Source organism: Arachis ipaensis, chromosome B3 (assembly GCF_059453495.1).
Source record: "Arachis ipaensis isolate K30076 ecotype BB chromosome B3, ASM5945349v1, whole genome shotgun sequence".
NCBI classification, from domain to species: domain Eukaryota; kingdom Viridiplantae; phylum Streptophyta; class Magnoliopsida; order Fabales; family Fabaceae; genus Arachis; species Arachis ipaensis.
Window position 1 is genome coordinate 4,755,115 of NC_142438.1, and position 17,988 is coordinate 4,773,102.

Here is a 17,988-nt window from a genome sequence, read left to right on the forward strand (position 1 = left end):
ATTCTATTATAATCTCATACTAATACTATACGCAAACAATTAAAAAATTGTGTCAATTTTATATATAAGCTATAAATAATGATTAAAAAATTAGATATAATATAAATTTGGTGTAATACCTGAGCCTATGAGTGAAATTTGAGAATATAGATTTAATGTTTCTAGCAATTTGCAAGTATTTTTTTTTCTTTTAACTTTTTGCAATATGCGGAAAAAGACCATCCTAGACACATAATGGTGTTGGACTTTCTCGCACTATGAAAAGATCAGAGCACCCCATATGAGAGTAAATTACCCTCAAGTCTCATTCTAGTACATTACACTCAAATCAGTTCCATTTCAAAATAATAGTACTCCATAAAACCAGTAGTCCCATTTTCCAATCCTATAATGTGAGCATATAAAGTGCCAACAAGTGTCAGATGCATGAGTTAGGACTTGTCATCTGCCAGTGATGACAACTCTTTAATTTGTCCATCAGAAAAACAACCGCAGCAACTGAATTACTATTCTGGTGTGACTGGTGAGACACTAAAGTGGGGACAAAGAAATGAAATCTGGCTTGGAATAGAAAGAACTATTGAGGGAAGAAAGAGTGTTTTAGAGGTAATAGGGGGCAGGGTGGTGATAAGCATTTACCATCTATCTACCTTGCTAGCATTGATGTTCCTCTTATATTCCCAAGACTTGTGGATGCACTCAATTATTACTACAAACATTAGGTACAAATCAGAATCAGAATATGCATAAATAGTATGTGTTGGTGAAAACTTTCTGTCTTTCTTCCAGTAGCTGTTAAATGTATGCAAAAATGTGTGTAATGCGAATGAATAACACCTTAAGACTTGCATAATTGAAAGTGCTCATGAACATCTAATTCTCACTATCCTCCTTTAGGAAGAACTTCAACTCCATCATTAACAAGAATACATTGTTGTGTTTCAGCAAGCTGGTGAAACAATGACTACATTTCATTAATCAGGGCATGAACCAGGTGCTGCTGCTACAAGTTGGCCATGGCAAGAGTTTTTTGCTGCTATTAGATGTTTCTTGCAATGTCAAACTTCTCCCAAAGCTTTAGTACTAGGATGCTACTAATGCTTCAGTGAATTCACAGCTGCTAAATCTGCCTAAATAAGTAACACTATAATGCCTTAAGTTCCATCACACTGATGGAGCTTTAAATTTGAGGGCCAATTCATGTCCAGCCACTGATTTGAAGGCCTGCCTTGTTGGCAAAACTGAATTTTCCAAGGGAATTAAATGTGAACAATCAACAATAGGCACCATTGGCAAGTAATGAAATGAAAAACAATTAAGCTTGTATATTTCGCATCCTTCACTTTTATTAATAACTTCCATTGCAGTGAGTAAGCATTATGATGAAAATTGATGTGATCCATAATAAGATCCTTGACTAAATCTAGAGAGATACATTTTTGTCCTTTGGACAGCATTTCCTCTTTTCTTGTGTGTTATTTTTCTTTCATGAAGTACAAATTCCACACATTCCATCTCCCAATAAATGAATAATAGAACATATCCATAACTGGGAGATGGTAATATCACTGACAAAGAATACATTAGTGATATGGTGGAGACAACATCCATTGTTAACAATCATCATTGCTAATACAGACACTTCTCTGCACAAGCAAGAATGAAACATAACATATACACAAGTTTGTTTAATGAGTGTTGCACCAATCTATCAACTACAAAGTTGAGAACAAAGCAATTGAGCCTGAACCGAGCTGCTCTTCGGCACTGTAAACATGTGATTTCTCCCGTTGCTCAAGCATATCATGTTAAGTTGGTTTCCGATTCGTGTTGACTGCAACATGGCCATAGGGAATGTTAGTACTCCAAACCAAGTGAGAAAAGAATAAAATGGTATGGCAGTTTCCTTTAATGGTTGAAATAGTTTGGCTATAATATACTCTAATGATATGTTCTAAACTCAATTTTCTTTGCACACTGTCACATTATTCATTGCATCTATCATTGGTGCAGACATGCTAGGAAGCTATGCATATTAAAAAAAAAGCGTACGCACAAAAGGAGTATAAGCATTACTCACTTCACAATATACTTCTCGAGGTTTGCAGCTCCATTTTGCGGTGGGGACACAACTTAAGTAATGACACCAAGAGCAGTGATTATTCAAGTTAACCCCTCTAAGGAGCAAAACCAGCCCAGTAATCAATCTGTCAATTATCCAACTTTCAGATTATTAGGAAGTTGAAAAACTAGGAAAAAGAAGAAAAAGGATTTGTCAAAAACTAAAACAAAGACAAATCAACTTAAAGATAACACCCCATGCATATCAGAGCTCATGAAAAATCCATGAGTATACATCAGATAGAGGCCTTCTTCCAACAAACTTCTTTATTCCTAAACCATTCCAGAAAAAATAAGTATCAAAGGCCTAGTGACTTGGTTATAAGTATCCTCTCACAGATACCATTACAGATAAAACCCCTGATAGAAAAGTTAAAAATGCATCCTCAAGTGCTGGGTTGGGCTCTGTGGAAGCTCAGACACATGCAACAAAATATATTTGCATGTCCAATAAAGAAAAATTGAAACATAGAAAAAAAGAAAAAAACAAGAAAAAGGAAAGGAAAGAAAATGGTGCATTAAGAAAGAGAACTTACCCGGCGCTAAGTAATATGAAAGACACGATCCAAAGTACATACTGATAAGGATTGTGCTTAGAGTTTGTGGGAGGGCGTGCAGACCCAGGTCGAGAATTTCTTTGGCTAACCCATTTATAATGAGGCCGAATCAGGAAGACAAATCCAAGAAGAAAACCTGAGAAAAAGCCTCCAATATGAGCAAAATTGTCAACATGTGGAAGGATGCCAACAGCCAAATTGATTACAATGATAACAAGAAGAGTCACCATAGCAGCAAACTGCAGAAAAAAAAACAACAAAAACGGAAAGGAAAAAATGATGAAAATGCCTTTGGCACAAAGATACATTAGATTATTTATAACAATGCACCATAATAATTAACAGGTTCATTTCTTTTTCTTTTTTTACCTTGTTAGCATATATAGTCCAATTTGTTAAGAGCTCCGATAACATGCCTCCTAGTAAGCCAAATAGTGCACCAGAAGCACCAACAGATATTCCCGACTGTATGAACAGAGCAGACAGTAAACTCCCTCCAAACCCGGATATCACATACAGCAATCCAATTCGAACTGCAAAAGGATCCGCAAAGTAGAAATTTGAATACAAAATTGTGAAAGTAAAACTGTTTAGATAGTTATTTCACTCCAGATACTCAACTCTTTTAAGTTTGCTAAGGAGAATTTATGTAACAAACAACAAAAAAATGGAAATTTGTTGTCATTGTTAATCATAAGAAGAAATATTTGTTCAATTTTCAAATCAAGAATTGCTAATTTAACATACTGTACCATTCAGAAAAATACATCAATAAAAGCTTACAGATACATGATTCTACATTTCTAAGTTCACAAATCGTCAAACAGAATAACTTTCACAAGCAAAGTTCACACACGGGAAAAATACGCAAGGCTAACTACCAGACTCATACCGAATCCAAACTCTTGCTCAAGGCGAATTCCAATGAAAACTAGGCTCAACATGTTGGCAAGCAAATGGATGACCCCACCATGTAACCATATGCAAGAGAAGAGGCGCCAAGCTTGGTGTCCATGAACCACTTTGTCCACTTTGAGTGCACCCATCTTTTCTAATCTGAGGAACAAGTGTTGTTAAAAGGACATGAAACAACTCCAAGAAACATCAAATATCAAATATCAAATATAATAAACTAAGCAAGTAAGCAATTCATCATGAAACATTGAAAGAAGAAATTTCATCTCACCCATCAATTTGGCTACTCAATATTTTCGTATGAAGATGATAACTAAGACGTGATCGCGTATTATATTTCATCTAACAGTTTTTAACTATCATGTACTTCTGGGTACAAATATATGATAAGTGTATTGCTAGTGCCTAGTACTACCAAATTTTTTATGAAATGGGGGAACCAAATCAGCTCCTTTTTTAACCAAAAATATCAAACATTTATCAAATTTAAATAACATATTTATCTAATTGACACATTGGGAGCTTTTTCCTAATAGTAGTACTAAATTAACTATAACTACAACTATAATCATAACTTAGTGAAGATCAGATATTGTCAATCTAAACAAAATAAAAGATGAATTCTTTTTCCCTCTAAGAACTCACGTGGACGAAGAAGGACCAAAGAGAGGGTTCTGTTTGAGGGGCTGAAAGGAGAACCTTCTGAGAAAAGGAGCAAAGCAAGAACCACCAACAACGTAATGTTTGGGGCAATCATTCACATACATTGTCACGATAAACAACGCCACGTTGGCCACCACGAACGACGGAACCAGCCACGGGATCCACCGCTTGAAGGGCTGGAAATGGTGAGCTTCATGATCCCCCAGCGGAGCAACCGGAGCATGAGCAACGCTGTTACTGTTGTCCGCAGAAGTAGTAGGCTTGAAGTTAAGAGCCGTGGCAGAGGAGGAAGATGATGGGGCCTCAGCAATCATGCTCCTTTTGACGAATTATGACCAAAGATTGAAACTTTTGGAGCTCATAAAAATGATTTGAGTGAAAAATCATGGATGGAGGTTTGTGGTGACTCGTGACTGAGCTCAACAGAGAAAAGGACAAATAGATACTAACCTTTTGTTTTGCGAATTTTTTTGTTTTTAATCATTGAAAAATATTTTTAAGTTCTTTATCTTTATAAAATTTAGACGGATCAGTCTCTGACGGAGTCATTTGGACGGAAGAATTGATTCTTTCAAATTTTGTGAAGGTGAGAGATTTAAAAATATTTTAAAATAATCAGAAACAAAAATATCTGCAGGACAAAAGATCAGGAACCTATTTATCTTTTTCTCTATTATTTATTCATACTCTTAATATTATCTATTTTTTGCTTATAAAATTTTGCACAAATAATATATATATATATATACTAAAAGGATAAAAATTATATTTTATACAAAATTAAAATAAAAAACATTAACTCTTAGACCAATACAAGAGTATCCATGCTCTATTTATATTATTTTTTGTGTATAATTATTAAATTAGTTGTTTAAATAGGATTTTTATACCTTCTATATGTGAATTACCTCATATTACAACCAAAGAGTTAGTATGTATTTGCAAGAGAAAATGACGTGCAATAGATTTGTTACAATTGAATTAAGGAATGAAAAATCTTACAAATATTTGGAGATGTGTTCTGCAAGTTAACTAACCAAAATATGAGAAATTTGGTATATAGTTTTATCTTTAATATATTTTTATTATCAATAATTTATAAAAAATATTACTTGTAAAATTTAGACTAAAAATCTATTAATTAAAAGAATAAAATATATTATTTTTTGAAAATTTTAAAATTTTTTAAAAATATTCTTAAATTTTATTTTGCTTCAATTTTATCATAAAAGATTTTGATCTGTATCAAATATATTTCTAATAGCTAAATTTTCAAAAATTTATGACTAATTCAACAATAATATATGATAATTATATTTTATTTACCTGTGTTAAAGATTATTCCTGTGGTATTCTTATTGAATTTATTCTAATTTTTTTTAAAAATAATTGTTATAAATATATTTAATGCAAATTAAAAATTTTTAAAATAAAATTAAGACAAAATAAAATTTAAAGATATTTTTGAAATTTGTAGTAAACTTAAAAGACAAAAAATTATACGATTTTTTTAAATTTTAACAAAGATAAGGAAATTCGAATTCGCGATCTCTTAGATGAGTACAGAGAGACTATACTACTAAGTTAAAACTCAAATGATATAACCTTTTCATTCTCACATAGAGATTTCGGGTTCAAAAAATTATACGTTATCCTAATTAAAATATGTCATATTTATTATATACATATATATTTAATTTATAAAATTATAGATTAATAATAATATATAATGTAACATGAGAAGCTAGTTAAAGAAATAGGAACCATGAAAGAGAGATATTAAGGCGGCAAAATGAAGAGGGGAAAATGGTGGCCATTCATATTCTCTTTTATGTTTTTGTGGTAAATCAATTTCTCCAAATCAAATCAAAGCATATGGCGAGTACAACCACGCTCTTAGAGCTTCAACCATGGAACTACAACTACCACCGCGCCTTCTCCCTCAGGATCTCCTCCAAGATCCACCGTGTCTCCGCCACCTCCGACCACCGCCCCGCCGCTCCTTCCTGCATCTTCGTTGGTCCTCTCGAAACCGCCAACCAAGAAACTCTCGAAGCTCTCTACTCTCAAGTATCACTAATCCTCTTCTATTTCCATATTGAATTTTTGTTTCTTGTGCGTGTTGTCTAAAATTCAGCTTTTTGTTTGAAAGTTTCGTTTTTTAACATCTATTGATCTGTTTTCTCTTTTAATTATTATTATGCTATTTCCAACCCTAGATAGAAGGGAGCAGGTTCAATATTTATAGGTGATAAGTAAATAATTTTGACATGCACTCTTCTACTTTTCTCAATAGGCACGGGATGCTTATTATAGTGGCGAACCTTTGATAGTTGATGACATGTTTGATAGAGTGGAGGTAGCTTCCTAAACTACTAATTACAAAGTTCTTTTTGTATAGAATATGAACATCCTTAACTGAAATCAATCTTGGAAACAGTTAAAGCTGAGATGGTACCGTTCAAAATCGGTTATCAAGTATCCTCGATGCAGCATCAGGAGGCAATCAGCATATGCTGATGCAGAGGTAATTTCCCCCTACCCCCATATAGAGTTGGTGATTTCCACTTTTTGGCTCATTGTGTCTCTGAGAAAGTTCGGGTTCTGTGTGATGTGATGTGTTTCTATCGACTGCTTTTAGCTGATACATAATTAGTGGTATATCAAGATATTTGTGTAGTTAGAATGTTCACAAGCGTTTTCCCCAATAGTTTGGCTAAGCTTGTAGAGCTTATGTAAACGTGAATAGGAGAACTCAACTTGTATACTCTTAAAAGCTTATGAGTCAGCTTGAGAGTTTGACAGCCTTGTCCTCTATCTGCCTTTTTTCTTGGCTTTTCTTCACTAGAATATTGATACGTGTGGTTGTAGGGCAGGAAGATCTGTCTATGGTTTTTGCATTGGCAAGCACATGGACCATGTTCCTTGCATTCGGCAGTTTAGTATGCCTTGGGCCGACATTATACACTGTTGGCATGACTTATCAGAATGCATTCAGTTCGGGATTATCACTTGATAGCCAACCATCTGGTCTAGAACTAACCATGGTGAATAGCATATTCGTCGTGCTATGTTTTGTAATTGGATACCCAATTGTTTCGGCTTCAGGTGAAATGATTTTGTTAATTTCTATTTTCTGTTCTTCATTTAAAGTCTTCATCTTCAAATTTGCATGCTGAAAATTGTGTAAAATAACAAGCCCTTCTGTTTAGTTCAATTGATCTAATTCCTTTTATCTTTTTAAATTATTCTTATTCTTATTATTATTTTAAACAGAGAAAAATATTCATTCAGATGTTGTGTTGTCACTCTATGTATTTGTATATTACTAAGTACTAACCACCCTTTCTCACAGTTAAGGTGCTTCAGGGCCTGTGGGTGAATGATTTGGTGGCATTGAAAGGTGCATGTCCAAATTGTGGAGAAGAGGTAATTCCTTATCTGAAATTTTCTTGATTTATTATGTTTCTAAATTCTACCCGGCTAGAGGCACTCACCAAACTCATCCACACTCAGTTAATTCATTTTCCTTCAGGTATTTGCATTTGTGAGAATGGACAGGAATATCGACTCACCACATAGAGCAAATTGTCATGTGTGTGGAAGTATCTTAGAATTCCGCACAAAAGTAGAGGTAGTAAACTAGCAATGTTTAGATTGTTTTTCACTCATCCAAAATGCAATTCATAAAACTAGACTACACCCTCCAAAATATGATGCTGCACTTAACTTGACGTCATCCTTTTGCAGCCATCATCAGTCTCAAGATTAGGCAGAAAATGGGTTTATGGGCGGATTTACCTTGTCTCAGCAAGAGGAAGATTTCGATAGCAGAAGCAACTCATGATCTTTTTGTCCACCATTTTTGAGTTTCTTTGATCAATGATTGTGAAGGGAAGTCTTGGAGCAACGATCGAGTTGTCTCCATATAACCTCAAGGTCACCGGGTTCAAGCTGTGGAAACAGCCATTGATGTAATTATCAGGTTAGGTTGTGTACGTTACACCCATTGGGTGTAGTCCTTACCCGGACCTTGCGTTAACGCGGGATGTTTGTGCACCAGGCTATCATTTTTGATCAATGATTGTGTATAGAAAGGATCAGATTACAACCAATTTGTTTCCTATATTTAGTTTTAGGCTAGAACAAGTTGTGCCTGAAATATCATCTTTTACTTTTTTCACAAGGAAGCTGGCATGTTAGTGGATGGACAACTAATTTCTTTGTTTTGGTCGAGTGTTAGTGTTATATGCGAGATTTCAAAATTGAATTTCCTTTTCTTTTTCTTTTCTTCTGGATATTATGATATCAGAGAATTAGAGGAATATTGAATTCTGATGACAATAATTTAAAGCAGGAAGTCAGGAACTGAAGTCCTATTTATACAGGTTGATCTCTATTTTCTTTGTTTCGTACGAACTCTTGTGATCTAATATGAAATTTCATGAGGCTGGGTTAGATGCCTACTTTATTTGTTAAAATCATGGGTTTATTTGTGATTCTGGCTACCAATTGGTGGTTATAATTTTTATTGGTTCTGTAAATTTATAATTCTTACCATTTGTATCCATCTACCTGATTTTATTTCGAGTACGCCTTAAAGCAAAACAGAAAATAGATAAAACAAAGAATAAATATCCTTTCCAGTATCTAATTATTTCGATATTTATCCAAAAGACGAAGTGTTTTCCAACAATTTTAAAATACCTAATTAGTTTGCAGCAACCAAGATTTCTGATCAAATTGGTCATTATAATTGATCACAAAATGGTTACCTGCTGGTTGGTACGAGATTTATGTAAGATGAAAACTCAAGTGCAGTTGAATTCATGTGAAGTTGATAACTGAAAACCGTTAGATGATTTGACTGTACCTGAGTTTTTACCTTTATGTAAAAATGGTTCATGAAAATAGAAAGTAATAAACCCCTCAAATTGGAACAAGAGTAATCTATGAAATTTGTTTTACAAACAAAATGAACGTTTTAGTGAGAGTTCATTTAGGCTAAGTGCAACCAATTAGCCTATAGTACTTATTAAGTCATTTTTTAACCTTAAAAAAGGGTTATGCCAGGCGATAGCAAGATTTTACACCTTAATGATGAGATGATCTATGTCATACAAACTTATCTCAGAGGAATAAGTACATGGCTTGCTAGGATTAAACATTACTGTTATTATTTTGAACTTATATCTTCATTCCTTTCCAAAATTAAAAAACTGGAAAACTTGGATGAAAAAAAAAAAAAAAATCCTCTATACTAATGCTAATGTTACACCAAGGATAAATGGTCCTTCAGAATTTCGTGGTAAGTAACTTATTTCACAGTTCAACAAACACAGTTTTGTGTTCTGCAATCCAAAATTCGCTGCAACAAGAGGTGTCATTATAAATTAATAGAAGAAACAGCTATTCACCATGGAAAGCAGAAGCTAATGTTCATAATCTGCAAAAATCAGTAACATTCTACACTCAAGTAAAGCAAATAACTGCGATACAAAAGATCTTCCTCATTTTTGTGTGCAACTACCGGCAGTCATGTAATCAAGTAAATCTCTTAGCCGTGTTGGAGATATTCGCAAATATTCCAATGCCCAAACAATCAGAAGTGTGCCAAACTGTAAACTAAAGTCCAGGAAAGCTGCACAAATGTTAAATGCAAAGTCAGATTATACATTAACGAACTGTAAAAGATCTCTCTTCTTTTTGTTAAGTATAATTTTGTTACTCTTGACAGAACAATGACAGACATAGTAAATTACCAGGAAAAGGGTTGTAGATGCAAAAAGCCCCTCTTGGAGGAGGGTACCATGGCCACCAAACTCTTCCTCATCAACCTTCAATATTATTGCATAATAGCCATATATGAATGAAGTTGACAACAGTAAGAAACTGCAACAAAACGAAAACATAGCATCAACATAAAATAAATATCATTTTTTGTAAATAGTGTTAATCGGAAGATCACATCATACTGTAAATCACATAAAAGTGCAATGATAGATTTAATAATATAAATCAAGCCTCAGAAATAACCGAAACGAAAGATAATTTATTCAGTCATATAACATTGTCAGAATCAAGCCTGTAAACTTTCACATAAGTAGGTTTAAAAAAGTCATAAAATCTTCTGCTACATGAGCATATAATATATTATACATGATTGTATAAAATATCAATGATGATTTCGGCTGCAAAAGCTTGAAGATCTTTGTATCTTGCCTCATTATTGAATTTATTTCAACAGAATACTAGATTTTTTCTAGGAGTTAACATATACTAAACCTTGTTACACTAGATGGGAAGGAATGGTTCCATGAATCAGATAACGATGTTTTAATTCTTTTAGATGTTAAAAGTATAATAGAAAATTTACAATTAATAGTACATTGAATTCATAAAACGAAAACAAAGTATTGACACAACATCAACAACAGGGCAACTATTTCCTAAGCAGCAACCTCCTTATTTATAGACTTTATCTTGCTGCTGCTGTGAACAATAAACATGGGCAATTTCCCAAGTGGCCATCTTCTTATTTAGAGTAACAGCCACATATCAATATGAATAGCATCCATGATCCATCATTGAGCTTAATTTATGCAAATCTCAATAACTTTTGATGTTTTAATAGGTCAAAATCTCTTGTGCCCTAGACTAGTCTCAACTCTACAAGGTTATTCACTTTCAATGTTCTCCATAATCAATTAATCAATGGTAGAATCTCATCCGCTCATATCTCCTTTTCTCCAGTATGTACTTTCTTGTCATGTAAATGTTGGAAATTGGACCTAATCCTAAACTATATAATCATGATCATACATTCTCAATAAAATTTTATCAGTAGTATGTTTTTTTTCAGATAAGATGTTTCAAGATTTATGCATGGGCAGGCACAGAGCAATCACAATTCATGAATTCACTTATACAAAATCGCAACTGAATATACAAATTCAATGGTAAATACAAGATGGACACACAAATGGAGGGAGGAAAAAACTTACAGGATAAACCATATTCCTCCAACCAAAGGTATGGCACCCCAAATTAATCCACATACAAGGCCAATGACTTGTCTAATCCAGTGCAACACGTCTCCCAATTGATCCTACAGAAAACAAAACATGCTGTTAACATGATGAGATCAACTCAACTACATAAAAGAGTATGATAAAAGAAGATTCAATATGGTTGTTACATATTATCCTTGTTTAGACCAATTTTTCAGTAGGTAAATTATTTCACTTTACTATATCCAAAATTAGTCCTTTATTTTAAGCCAATTACATGGAAAAATCTAAACTGGGACTAGGAATGGATCTACACAAGCTGAAAGGGGGAAAGAAAGCAAAACCAACAAATATAAAAGATCGTCAATGAAAGAATTGAAGTACAAACCTTGTCCCATGAAGCTTCAGGATCAAACAATTTAGCGAATTTAGAAGGTGAAAGGTGACCATTCTGGTGCTGCTGTTGATGATTCAGCTTAGCGGATTTACCTTCCTTCATAGTGAGAAATTAACAATTTTCACCGATTGGAATTAAAATTAGGAGCAACTGAGTAGTGCGTATCAGCTAATTCGTGTAAAGTTCGGGTTTTTGAACCGAAATTGCGAATCCAAGGGCCAATGATTAGGTTTAGTAATTGGAATGGAACGAAGCACAAAAAGAGAAGAAGGTGAGAGAAGGTTAGGGTTTTGGAATACAAGAAAAACAGAAAAGAACGTGAGTGAGGGTGGAAGAATTTAAAAATTGAAAAAGTTTGGAATTTGATCTGATTCAATAGCACCAAACCATTAAACTACCCACTTGCTTCTGCTGGCTGCGTTGTATTCTCAGTGACAACAGACACCAAATATTTCTTTATCATAAATTCGTTTATTATTTATTATTTATTTTTTAAATCTATGAACCCTAATAACAAGTATATAATATTTAAATTTGAATTTAAATTTTGCTTAAAATATTTCTAAAAAAACTAACTTCTGTACTAAATTTTACTGATAAAAAGGAAATTTAAAATCTTTTACTTTTTAGTATCATTGAATAAGTTAAATCTTTTGAAGTAAAACGGTAATTTTCTAAATTTCTAAAGTATGGTCTAGTTCAGGATTGAATTCAATTTTACTTTTAAAAAATTTACTATTCGTTCGAATTCCAAATTTCCGATCATTAAATTTAAATTTATATATAGTATCCATATATGACTCTTTCTGTTTCTGATCTCCATCCACTGTTTCACTTTGATTTCACTTCAGCTCGGAAGAAGGACCCATTTCTTCCAATTCATCTTTCTTTCCGAACTAGGGTTAGGGTTTTAGTGAGAAATGGGTAGCCCGAAGAAGAACGAAAGCAAGGGCTTTTTTGCCTCCGTATCTTCTAGCTTCTCCGTTTTCAGCAACGCGATGCACCGATCCGTCAATGGGTACTTCCATCATCACTCATTCCTTCAATACTCCTCAAAGCTATAGACTTTACTCACTTAATTGCATCGCTTGGTTCTCTTATGCTTACCAGATTTCTGCATACGCACATGCTAGGATTGTTCATGTGATTTGAACTATTTAGGTTCCCGTATTAGTATTGCTGCAATGCTTGATCTAGTTAGTAGTTAGTAGTACATAAGTGTTCTAATAGGATAAAGAATTCACTTTTTCAACTAAAAGGATGAGATTTTACTTGTTTTGACTTACTTTGCCACATGGTTCTTACATGATTAAAACGGCTAGGTGAAAGAAACTTGGCTGAATTCACTCTCTGTGCTTTGTAGCTCTTAGCTCCATACCAGATAAACTACTGTATGCTGCTTTGAAGAATTTTTGTGCATCATTATGATGGATTATGAATTATGTAGTATAAATAGTCAAAGATAAGTCAGATGAAGTTCCATCTGACTAATAAAGCCATGAAGTTCCATCTGTGATATAATCCTATATGTGTGTCAATTTCCTAACTCCTAAGCCTATTTATATGATTTACCTTTGGTTCTAGACTTTTGGGATATGAAGGTGTAGAAGTCATAAATCCAGAGGGAGGTAAAGAAGATGCAGAGGAAGAAGCTCAGAGGGGAAGATGGAAGCAGGAGGTGTTTATTTCCTTTTTCTTTTTAGAAAGATATTTAAGTTATTTTCTAACCCCTTGTTCAGGCGTTTAGAATCCTTTTTGCAGTTACCCTTTACCTAAGGTAAATTGTTTGTGTGCTTGTTGTCTGAACATTATTATTCATGTTCCCTCTCTTTGGCTTGTGAATTTATAGGATAGAGATAGTTATTGGAAGATGATGCAGAAATATATTGGCGCAGATGTAACATCAATGGTGACACTACCAGTTATTATCTTTGAGCCAATGACTATGCTTCAGAAAATGGCAGAGGTCTGATAACTAGGAGATGTTGGTTGTTATTATTTATGTATTTTGTAATGCCAATTGATTGAGTTTTTATATCGCACGACCTAGTTGATGGAGTACTCCTACTTGTTGGATCGGGCTGATGAATCAGAGGATCCATACATGCGGTTGGTATATGCATGTAAGTTCTTATTCCCCTTCTATTCCTCTTTTTCATGTACCCCTTTTCGAACTTAGAGATATAGTATTAGAAAGGAATCAGTGGCATAGAAGAGACATTTGAAGCATTCAAAATTTCAAACTACTTGTACTCAATTATTTGCATGACTGACTTCCAATTCTATTAGTTCTTCTTCTTGTATTAGAATAACTATGATCCTATCTCTAATTACACTTCATTCTTGTGATACATGTAATCAACTCAGCATCATGGGCTATATCTGTGTACTTTGCATACCAGCGAACATGGAAGCCTTTCAATCCAATCCTTGGAGAGACTTATGAATTGGTTAACCATGGTGGAATTACATTTCTTGCAGAACAGGTATCCATCCAGTATGGGATTCTCATCGGAGCTCTCTAATTCAGATTGTTGTACATCAACTCTCTCTCAAATATGTTTTGTATGACAGCATTTGCAAGAAGTTTAACCACTCCTGTTTGATGTCAAAATGAATGAATATTAAGGATATTCTTAATGTCTCTTTTTCTCTTTTGGTATATATAAGTTCTTTAATTTAAATTTCAGGTGAGTCATCATCCCCCAATGAGTGCTGGGCATGCTGAGAATGACCATTTTGCATATGATGTGACTTCAAAGTTAAAAACAAAGTTTTTGGGAAATTCTGTTGATGTTTATCCTGTTGGAAGGTAATCATCATGAGATTTAATTTGTTGGTACCTTGTTATGTTGTCATTTGTTGTTTAAGAAGGAATTAGTTTTGTGGATTATTGTTCGCAGAACACGAGTGACCCTCAAGAGAGATGGTGTTGTCTTAGATTTGGTGCCTCCACCTACAAAGGTTAACAACTTGATATTTGGCCGGACTTGGGTTGATTCACCCGGGGAAATGATAATGACAAATTTAACAACGGGAGACAAAGCTGTACTGTACTTTCAACCCTGTGGTTGGTTTGGGTCTGTAACATATCCCTCGCTTCTGTTTGAAAAATTAATCATATCCCTCACTACCATTAACTTACAATTTATGCATATGATCATTTGAAGATAATTGAGTAAAGTTTGTTTCCTCCTTCATCTATTTATGACTTCTATTTTTCTTCTTTCATCTGTGTAAGTAGCTACTATTGTCAGCACATACAACCGTTGCTATGTACCTGATTTAGCTCTACCTGTTTCCTGATCTGCTGCAGTGCTGGTCGCTATGAAATTGATGGATATATTTACAATTCTTCTGAGGAGCCTAAAATATTAATGACTGGGAAATGGAATGAATCACTGAGTTACCAACCTTGTGACCCAGAAGGAGAGCCTCTACCAAACACGGAAATGAAAGAGGTGGTTTTTTTTTTCCGTGATAAACCATGACTTATTTATGCATATCTGTTGAGGAGATGCACATATCCTTATGGCCTTGTTTCTGGTATTAAAAATATAACAATGCTGCTATGAAGAAGGCTGATACTTCACCATCGTCATTGCCATTTCCTCTCTAATTAATGCAGGTTTGGCATGTTGCTGATGTTCCACCAAATGATAAATTCCAGTACACACATTTTGCCCACAAAATAAACAGCTTTGACACCGCCCCCAAAAAGTTGCTGGCATCAGACTCTCGTTTACGCCCAGATAGATATGCACTTGAGTTGGGTGATCTGTCGAAAGCTGGAACAGAGAAAACCAGGTTTCTCACCCTCTATTTTCTTGCTTTTTCTGTCACCCTTATGTCCAAACACATTGCAAAGTATTCCAAAAGCAATACAATTATTAATTTAAGAGTTCAATATGATCTCTGTTTTCTTCTATGCTCATTGTTGAGATATTGAAATTATTGAGCTGAGGTAGATGCAAATTCCATTCTTTTATTTATGTTGCTTTTGTTCATTTCCAGCTTGGAGGAGAGGCAGCGAGCTGAAAAGAGAACCCGAGAAGCAAACGGGCATAACTTCACACCAAGATGGTTTGATCTAACTGAAGAGGTGACAACAACTCCATGGGGAGAATTGGAAATCTACCAGTATAATGGTAAATATTCCGAACACCGGGCTTCTATCGATAACTCTGGCAGCATTGATAATGTTGATGTTAAATCAACTGAATTCAATCCATGGCAATATGGTAACTTGTCCACAGAGTGAACAAGTTCCAAATCGCTTTTGGTTCTTGGATGCTACCAAAGTTGTTGTAACTTCCTCTTGATACATGGAAGAAATCATGAATATTTTGGTTTTCTTGTTGGCTTGTGTACATTGTATCTTAAGTTCTGTTCTGCTTAACTGAACTTAATATTTTAATTGAGATATAGAGTTTTAATTGTGATATAGTGTTTTAAATGGAGCCTTATTTGTGATTACTTGTATATACTCAGCCTAATTTGTGAGCATATTTTTCACTCGTGGCCTATTCCTATTATTAAAACTAAAACATGCAAGATATTGAAGGATTCTCAATTTGAATCAATATAATTATAAATCAGCTGAGCTGTTTTCAAGAGAATTATTTAAATGAGATAGTCAATTAATCATCTATCTTAATCAGTTAAAGCACTTTAAATTCTTTTGATGAGATAAGCAAAAGAGACATTCACTTGAGGGATTCAAAAGGTTACTTTTTCAACAAGTTATTCATAATGCTCAATGATGATTCCTATTGGTAACTAGTTTTCACCTTTACCATTTCTCTATTCGGGCTACAAACAATTTAATCATCATGGATCACATACTTTAGGTAGTGTTTATTTACAGAGATTAAAATTAAGATTGGAGAACTAAGACTCGGAATTGTATTTGGTGCCAAAAGCTGGAAGTTTGGAACTAAAATTTTAGTTTCGAGACAAAATTTAAGTTCTTTCAGTATTTTTAGAAAGGGAAGATACAAAGGACTAAAATTTCTAAACACGGAGATTGAAATTTTAAGAATATTTGCTTTAATAACTACAAATATTTTAATAAATATTCTTATTTTTTATACATATTTATCTTAAACCAATAAAATATTAAGACATAACTCAATCCTATATATTTTATATCAAATATAATACAGAAATCTGGCTTTCAAATTATGTAACTAATTCAATGAGTACTTTTTAGATCACAAACTTTTATGATATCCCTTAAATTGTTTTTTGAATTGAGTTAGATCTATTCAATTGTAATACGATTAAGATAAGTTGGTGTTGTCTGTTATGTATGTTCCTTATGTATAGTATATAAATACAAATTCTTTGAATCTCAGATCTGTAACTAGCTTAATAACATAAAATATCATCATCAGATAGAGACAAAAAATGTAAAGCTTTTCCAGCTTTATTTCTAGGGTTAGAAATGGATTCGGATTCCTTTTCGGCTTGCAATTATAATTACGAAGTGGCCAAATCTGCAATCTCTCTCATCTCATGGGCCAGCTTGCATATCCACAAAACTAGAAAAGCTTTATTTGGTTAAACTTGATTATTATTTCTCACTTAACATGAAATTTATATAACAAATAGTAGGCAACTTAGATCTTGTCATACTTCGTTGTAGATAGCTAGGCAACGATGCCTACAAAGGTGTCACAAAAAGGACTTGGCTTATTATTATTATTCAATATTCATCATCACATGTTCATGTGGTTCGTTATATATATATATATAGCTTAAGAGTATGTTCCATGTGTAAATTCTCCACATTAAAATAGAAGTTGCAAAAATATATAATGATAAAGACAATATATATTTATTTGTTGAGAAGATAACGATAATATAATGGATGACGATTTAAAAGTGAGCAACAGGTACCCCTGCGGTTAGCACTCACCTCACCACACATTATTGGATTAAATTAAAATAGTTACACAGGGTTTGAGATTGAATGTGATTGCTTTGCATGTTTATGCTTATTATGCTTTCACTCTCTCTCTCACATTGGTCCCCTCTCCACACTGCATCTAGGACCATGCTTCTATCTCTTTTCTAATCCAAACATATGTAAACTGCGGTTACCTCTTTTTGTATTTTCAGCTTCATTAAACTATGTAAAAAACATAAAATATCAGAAAAATTAATCACATACATATATTTCTATATATTATTCCTCCAAATTATTTTTCTATTATATATACACGTTATTTTACATGGTTTTGTAAAAATGGGTCAAAAATTTTATATGAATTTGGAATTGATTTTTTATACCATGGCCAATTAGGTAAAATACATATATAGA

At 33.6% G+C, this 17,988-nt stretch overlaps 4 protein-coding genes across 7 annotated transcripts; 2 read left to right on the top strand and 2 right to left on the bottom strand.

The window, feature by feature from the left end:
- Positions 1–1,315: 1,315 nt before the first annotated feature.
- Positions 1,316–4,677, bottom strand: LOC107629095 (RHOMBOID-like protein 1). The gene is made up of 6 exons (XM_016331791.3): positions 4,239–4,677; positions 3,571–3,734; positions 3,048–3,211; positions 2,658–2,917; positions 2,081–2,207; positions 1,316–1,834 (listed from the first exon to the last, which is right to left on the bottom strand). Exons 1-6 carry the CDS (start codon positions 4,568–4,570, stop codon positions 1,712–1,714), a joined length of 1,170 nt encoding a protein of 389 aa, XP_016187277.1. The 5' UTR covers positions 4,571–4,677; the 3' UTR covers positions 1,316–1,711.
- A 1,310-nt stretch (positions 4,678–5,987) lies between these two features.
- On the top strand, positions 5,988–8,643 carry LOC107629096 (uncharacterized). Of its 4 annotated transcripts, none has more exons than XM_016331792.3 (7): positions 5,988–6,326; positions 6,553–6,615; positions 6,697–6,783; positions 7,133–7,364; positions 7,612–7,685; positions 7,792–7,890; positions 8,007–8,643. In XM_016331792.3, the coding sequence occupies exons 1-7, from the start codon at positions 6,063–6,065 to the stop codon at positions 8,085–8,087; spliced, it is 900 nt and encodes a 299-aa protein (XP_016187278.1). In that variant the 5' UTR covers positions 5,988–6,062; the 3' UTR covers positions 8,088–8,643. The 4 variants fall into 4 exon arrangements, 3 of the variants coding, with proteins under 3 accessions (XP_016187278.1, XP_088364904.1, XP_088364903.1); XR_001617909.3 differs by having other exon boundaries at positions 6,030–6,326; positions 7,773–7,890; XM_088508778.1 differs by having other exon boundaries at positions 6,030–6,371; positions 8,007–8,542.
- Positions 8,644–9,411: 768 nt separating this feature from the next.
- On the bottom strand, positions 9,412–12,109 carry LOC107629094 (uncharacterized). Its single transcript, XM_016331790.3, has 4 exons — positions 11,655–12,109; positions 11,261–11,364; positions 10,019–10,148; positions 9,412–9,897 (listed from the first exon to the last, which is right to left on the bottom strand). The coding sequence occupies exons 1-4, from the start codon at positions 11,763–11,765 to the stop codon at positions 9,859–9,861; spliced, it is 384 nt and encodes a 127-aa protein (XP_016187276.1). The 5' UTR covers positions 11,766–12,109; the 3' UTR covers positions 9,412–9,858.
- A 261-nt stretch (positions 12,110–12,370) lies between these two features.
- On the top strand, positions 12,371–16,119 carry LOC107629093 (oxysterol-binding protein-related protein 3C). Its single transcript, XM_016331789.3, has 10 exons — positions 12,371–12,681; positions 13,248–13,341; positions 13,513–13,629; positions 13,714–13,786; positions 14,031–14,149; positions 14,354–14,475; positions 14,567–14,743; positions 14,980–15,124; positions 15,292–15,470; positions 15,678–16,119. The coding sequence occupies exons 1-10, from the start codon at positions 12,584–12,586 to the stop codon at positions 15,922–15,924; spliced, it is 1,371 nt and encodes a 456-aa protein (XP_016187275.1). The 5' UTR covers positions 12,371–12,583; the 3' UTR covers positions 15,925–16,119.
- The last annotated feature ends 1,869 nt before the right edge of the window (positions 16,120–17,988 follow it).